This window comes from Manihot esculenta, chromosome 9, assembly GCF_001659605.2.
Source record: "Manihot esculenta cultivar AM560-2 chromosome 9, M.esculenta_v8, whole genome shotgun sequence".
Classification (NCBI taxonomy): domain Eukaryota; kingdom Viridiplantae; phylum Streptophyta; class Magnoliopsida; order Malpighiales; family Euphorbiaceae; genus Manihot; species Manihot esculenta.
This window is the reverse complement of record NC_035169.2, coordinates 29,558,004-29,564,315: the sequence shown is the minus strand read 5'-3', so window position 1 is coordinate 29,564,315 and position 6,312 is coordinate 29,558,004. Positions and strand designations below refer to the sequence as shown.

The following is a 6,312-nucleotide window of genomic DNA, read 5'->3' as shown; positions in this document are numbered from 1 at the left end:
TCAGAGGTGGAATGCAATACGTTTGTTGGCCTTTCTTTAAATGTCTAACAGACCAAAAAATTTCTGAGTATAGATACCGTTTCTATTTAAACACCGATCATAATATCTTAGTAACTTTTTTTATATAACTACATATATTCTTAATTTATTGGATTAAAACTAAATCTTAAATCATATTTGCACTAATTAAGTCGACTTATTAAAAAAGCAAAATATTCTCAATGAATATTTATGTTATTTACGAAAATCCAATACTCGACTTTAATTAAAGAGAAGAGTATTAAATCACTTATCATCCTTATTCTTCCTAGTATTAATTCATATTTTTAACAATAATTCCCATTTCCCAAAACAGTCTGTCTTCTTTCCTTGTTTCTTTCTTTTTTCCTCTGGGTGTCAAACAAAGCAAATCCCTTTCTCTATATAAGAGGTACAAAGCAAGGCTATACTTTGCATCCATATATCCTAGCTAAGACCTTCCTGTTGCTGTCATTGCTTCGTAGATATATAGAAATTAAGAATTACTGTTAACTTATCGACTTGGCTGATCGAAGATGGAGCTACCAAGAAGAGCAGATTCAGTAGAAGTTGATGGAGAAAAATGGGTTTGTGATTCTTCTGTGGATCATAAAGGAAGAGTTCCGCTACGAGCTCATACTGGTGCTTGGAAAGCTTCTCTCTTTATCATAGGTAAGCAGTAATATCAATATGCATGGATTCATGCTTAAAATAACGAGGATTCATGTCATTTAATTATTAGTTTTGTAGGTAATAGATAGCACACAACATATCAAAATTGCATCCTTACCCATTCAGGCAAATTTAATTAATCTCGTCTCAAATTCTCTTCAATCTTTCAAATTCAGCTTCCTTTAGAGTAAATTATATATAAGAAAATAAATAAATTTAATTCTTACAATACTTGTACTTTTTATGACTTCTATGTCTTATCAAAGAGAATAAATTGTATAAGAGGATTACCTAGATTTTTTTTTTATTACAAATTTTTTTGTGGACAGAATTGCAGATCTTACTAATATTCCTTGGATTTAATTTGTCCACTTGAGGCAATTTTTTATTGAATGAGCTATATAATTAAGATAATTAGGGTAATTCTTTTGCTTTTAGTACTTTCTATTTCAGTCAGCAAGAGTATCTAACCATAGGGCAATTGACAAATATATATTCACATTGTTTTTATTTTATTTTTTTTTTTACAGGTGTGCCAGCTATATGTTAATAATTAGAATTCGTCGCATAGCAAAAATGAAATTATTTTTCGTACAATAGTCTGAAATTATTAGTGAGAGATTTTGCTTTAATAAGATGTCCATTCTATTGCATTTTTCAGAAAAACAACCTGCATTCATGAAATTCCACACTGTCCATTTCTTTCATAAATTCTGTAATATATTTAAAAATAACCAAACCCTAATAATGACAAATTTTTTAGCAACGTCCTATATGCATTCCTTCAATAAAATGTTATTACATATCGAGAATTAATTGCTATGTTTTGGTTAACTATATATACCCATTTGCGTGTAAAAATTTATGGGACAAGATTATATTAATATTTTATTTTTGTTTATAAAGGAAAAGCATTGTATTACTTTGGCCATGACATAAGCATTTAAGATGAACACTCGTAGTGTTGGACTTATCCATCTTGTACTGTTGTTGGTTTGACAGCAATTGAATTCAGTGAGAGATTGAGTTACTTCGGACTAGCAACCAGCTTAATCATTTACCTTACAAAAGTGATTCATCAAGACCTCAAGACTGCAGCTAAGAGTGTAAACTATTGGTCTGGAGTCACTACTTTAATGCCTCTCTTTGGAGGATTTGTTGCTGATGCTTACTTGGGCAGATTCTCTACTGTTCTAGTTTCATCTCTCATCTATCTTCTGGTTATCATCTCATCTTGCTATTTTCATTATCTTTTATAGACGTGATATATTATATATTAATTAGTTGTACAAAAAATTTAACTAGGACTTCTTGTTTTCTTGTTTTGTTGACGTGGACAAACACAGGGTCTGATTGTTTTAACAATGTCCCAGTTTCTTCCATGTTTAAAGGCTTGTGAAGATGCTACGTGCCACAATGCCGGCAGGGTTCATGAAATCGTCTTCTTCTTTGCCATTTATTTAATCTCCATAGGAACTGGAGGGCATAAAGCCTCCTTGGAGAGCTTTGGAGCTGATCAATTCGATGATGATCACTGTGAGGAAAGAAAGAAAAAGATGTCATATTTTAACTGGTGGAATCTTGGCCTTTGTTTTGGCGTCCTCCTTGGTGTGACTCTTATAGTTTACGTACAAGATCATATGAGTTGGGGAGTTGCAGATATTATTCTGACAATAGCTATGGCTCTATCACTAGTTATATTCATTATTGGAAGGCCATTTTATCGTTATTGGGCACCATCAGGCAGCCCCTTACTTCCAATGTTGCAGGTTCTTGTAGCTGCCACAAGAAAAAGAAATCTGCCTCATCCTAACAATCCTGCTGAATTATATCAAGTCTCCGAGCTGGATCATGGGAGGCTTCTCTGCCATACCGAGAAGCTCAAGTAAGCAAGAGATCAAAGTCTTAATCTGTTGCAATTTCAAACTCATGCCTGATTATGTATCAAGCCATCTTGTATTATCTATTTTATTATCAGTAAGTTAGATACCCCATTGGGTTGCAGGTTTCTTGACAAAGCGGCTATTCTGGAAGGCACAGAAAATTCTGCTGAGAAGCAAAGTCCTTGGAAACTTGCAACCGTGACCAAGGTTGAGGAGATGAAGCTTATTCTCAACATGATCCCAATATGGCTAACTAGCCTTCCGTTTGGGATTTGTGTAGCACAATGCTCCACATTCTTCATCAAGCAAGCCACCATGTTGAACCGAAAAATTGGAAATGGTTTTGAGATTCCTGCAGCCTCTATTTACTCACTTTCTGCCATTGGAATGATAATCTCTGTCACAATGTATGAGAAGATCCTAGTGCCAACACTAAGAAGAAAAACAGGAAATGAGCGAGGAATCAAAATCCTCCAGAGAATCGGTATTGGAATGGTGTTCTCAGTTGCCACAATGGTAGTTGCAGCCTTGGTTGAAAAAAAGAGGCTAAGTGTTGCTGAGAAAGTTCCACTGAAGGGGTCACATCCTTCAATAAGTGTGTTCTGGTTAGCTCCACAAGTTCTCATCATAGGCATTGGAGATGGGTTTACGTTAGTGGGGTTGCAAGAATACTTCTATGACCAGGTTCCTGATTCAATGAGGAGTTTAGGCATTGCCTTCTACCTTAGTGTGATTGGAGCAGCGAACTTCCTTAGTAGTCTCCTGATAACAGTAGTGGATCATGTTACGGAGAAATATGGGAAGAGTTGGTTTGGGAAGGACTTGAATAGTAGCCGCTTAGCCAACTTTTACTGGCTTTTAGCAGCTATCACTGCAGCTAATTTATTCTTCTTTGTGTTCTTGGCTCGTCAATATTCGTACAAAAATGTCCAGAGGAATGTGGTTGTGGCTGCAAGCCTGCCAGCATCATATAATAATTATAATAACAATAATCAGGGTGATATGGTTGCTTGAAATTGAAGTTAAGAGATTATCTTATTACTTGTAATGAAATAACAGTGTCATGATAAATTTATGTAGTAGCATGAATCTGTTAGAGCTACCAGTGTATTGCAGAGAATCTTGTAATCAGGTAAACGTTATGCAGAAGTGAATATAGGATAAAACTTGACAAAGGGCGATTTGGATGTTCAAATGCTTATCAATAAAAACTATACTGTTTGTAAGAGATATATATGGATACACTATAAAAAAAACAGATTATCAGTGATGGAAATTTCTATCGCTATAATTCAAAATCAGTCGCTAATCTAACACACCAAAATCCATAGCTTAAAATCCTTTCACTATATTTTTGGACAAATTTCCACCACTGTCGGAAATGTTAGCGACCAATTTCCGACAGCCAAATCCATTGAAAAATTTACTTTTCATTGCTAACTTTGTTAAAAAAAAAATTGCTTTCGGTTACAATTTAATCGAAAATCTATTACTATGTTATAACTCATTACAAATCTGTCAAAAAACATCAAAACTTTTCTAATAAAATTAATCACTAAATTTATTTATTTATTTATTTTCTAATGTTTTCTACTATTCATATAATCTCAAGATACTACATTAATAAATTCAATATATCAATTATAATAATTTTAACAATATAACTAAATTGTGTATATTATTAAAATTGAATAATCTATACAAAATATCTAATGTTTATATATAAACAAAAAAATTAAAGTATTTATGATTACATGTTGAAATTACGTTTATAGGCATTAACTATGTGTACAAGTGCCGCTTCACTTTTCATCATTAGCAACAATTGATGCAGCATCCTTTCAACCACCATTTGCACTCTTTGTCAAACTATGTTAAAAGTATAAACACGAAATCGAGAAAATGATGCCTCTGTTGATTCAAGGATGATAGAATAATAAGTGTAAATTAAAAGAAACATGAACTTTTTAATAAAATAAATCAATAACAGTGAAAATTTTGGTAATCAAAGATCAATAAATATATTAATATTAATTTGAATATAAATAAAAAGAAGATAATCATATCAAATGGTGCATGCATAGGAGAAAAAGACATAAAAGAGACATGAAAGACTATAGACCCACTAGGAAAGTTCCCTGCACTATGGAGGTTGTCTAAATTGATGGAGCGAGTGGAGATATGGTATGGTTCTACAGCATCCATTTAGAAATAGTTAAAGATATGTGATCTTAGCTAGAGAGAACCAAGATGTAGAGAGGAGAGAATCTGCTTGGTGAAGTTCACAATGGAAGTTTACCACAAAATTCATATATAGAAAAAAGAGATCGGCACATGAAAATTTTTCTAAATTGATTCCCTAAGAAGTTTTTGGAATTTTTCTAAACTCTATAGCTCACAAATATAGAAGACATATTTGATTAAGACGATTTTTGAGATTTCTTTCTTTTTAGGATGATGTTCTATCAATTAATTTGAACATAATTAAAATTTCAAAGTATTAACGGAGGTAGTAAATAGACAAAAAATTATCTAAACTCCTATTTTTTTTCAGAAAAAAAAATGAAGATCTTGATTTAAAATGCCCATCAAGAGATTCTAACTAATACAATCACAGAAAGAGAATAATCATTTATAGATCTTCGGCCTTCATCACGGTTGTTATATGTTTTTTTGGTTGATGGGTAGCCATCATTGAGATAGCTAATCTTTCCTTAATGCTAGTCGGGTCAAGAATTCGGGTTGTTGGGTATGGTCCTTTAAGGTTTAGGCTAAGTAGGCTGATTGGTATTTAGGCCTTACACATCTAAATTCATTTTTTATTAGTCCTATTATCATAGGCCTTGAGCCTGTATGGTTTTAATGATTTTAATTATTTAATGAATCTCTCTATCTTCAAATAAAAAAAAGAGATTCTAAGAAATATTTGTTGTCCAACCTTATACTAAGGACCACTTCCGGCTTTATGTACTTAAGCTTGTTCAGTTGTGCTTTTGAGCTATTGTTTCTACCTTTGCATAAGCGATTAGTGTGCTTTACCTGCTCTTAGACTGTTTGACTTATGATATTGGTGTGCAAGAGCTTCTCAAATGGCATGCCACTTAGGTGATGATGATAAATGATTATTTAGACTCCGTCAGGAGTTTTAACCAATATCGTTTGACTAAAACGAAATAAGAGAAAAAATAGGTTAAAAAATTAAAAATCTTATTGAAATTTCTCAAAAATTGAAAAAAGTGAGTTTCTAATAGTCAAGGGAAGTTATTTATAATAGAAATAAAACCTTAATATGCAAAATTATGAAAATACCCAAAATATCAAAAAAAAATTAAAATGTAAAATTGACTTCCTAAACGGTGGAATTTCCATATCAAACTTTGTGACAGGCCTATTGTAATACCCGGCTCAAGTCCGGCATCGGAATTCTACTTTCCGATGGATTTTCTGATGTCGAAGGTCTCTCGTAGGGTTTGATTTCTGTTTTTCTTAAGTATGTGATATGTTCTCAGGTTTTTCAATTAAATTGAGTTGAGTTTTGAAGAGAAAAGTCTATGGGGACTTTTGTCACGTTCGGCCGCCGAAGGTAAGTTCGGCCGCCGAAAGTGCCCAATGTTCGGCTTCCGCAGGTCAGGTTCGGCCCCCGAATGTTGCATGGTTTTGCATGCGATTCAGCAGCCGAAGCTGAGTTGCTCAGCCAGCTATTGTGCCATCCTTAGTCAGCATTTTGGACAGGTGTTAG

At 33.3% G+C, this 6,312-nt stretch overlaps 1 protein-coding gene across 1 annotated transcript; it reads left to right on the top strand.

Annotated features, from left to right (window-relative positions):
• The first annotated feature begins 470 nt into the window (after positions 1-470).
• LOC110623665 (protein NRT1/ PTR FAMILY 5.6) lies at positions 471-3,797 on the top strand. The gene is made up of 4 exons (XM_021768669.2): positions 471-690; positions 1,693-1,910; positions 2,037-2,575; positions 2,696-3,797. Exons 1-4 carry the CDS (start codon positions 555-557, stop codon positions 3,585-3,587), a joined length of 1,785 nt encoding a protein of 594 aa, XP_021624361.1. The 5' UTR covers positions 471-554; the 3' UTR covers positions 3,588-3,797.
• The last annotated feature ends 2,515 nt before the right edge of the window (positions 3,798-6,312 follow it).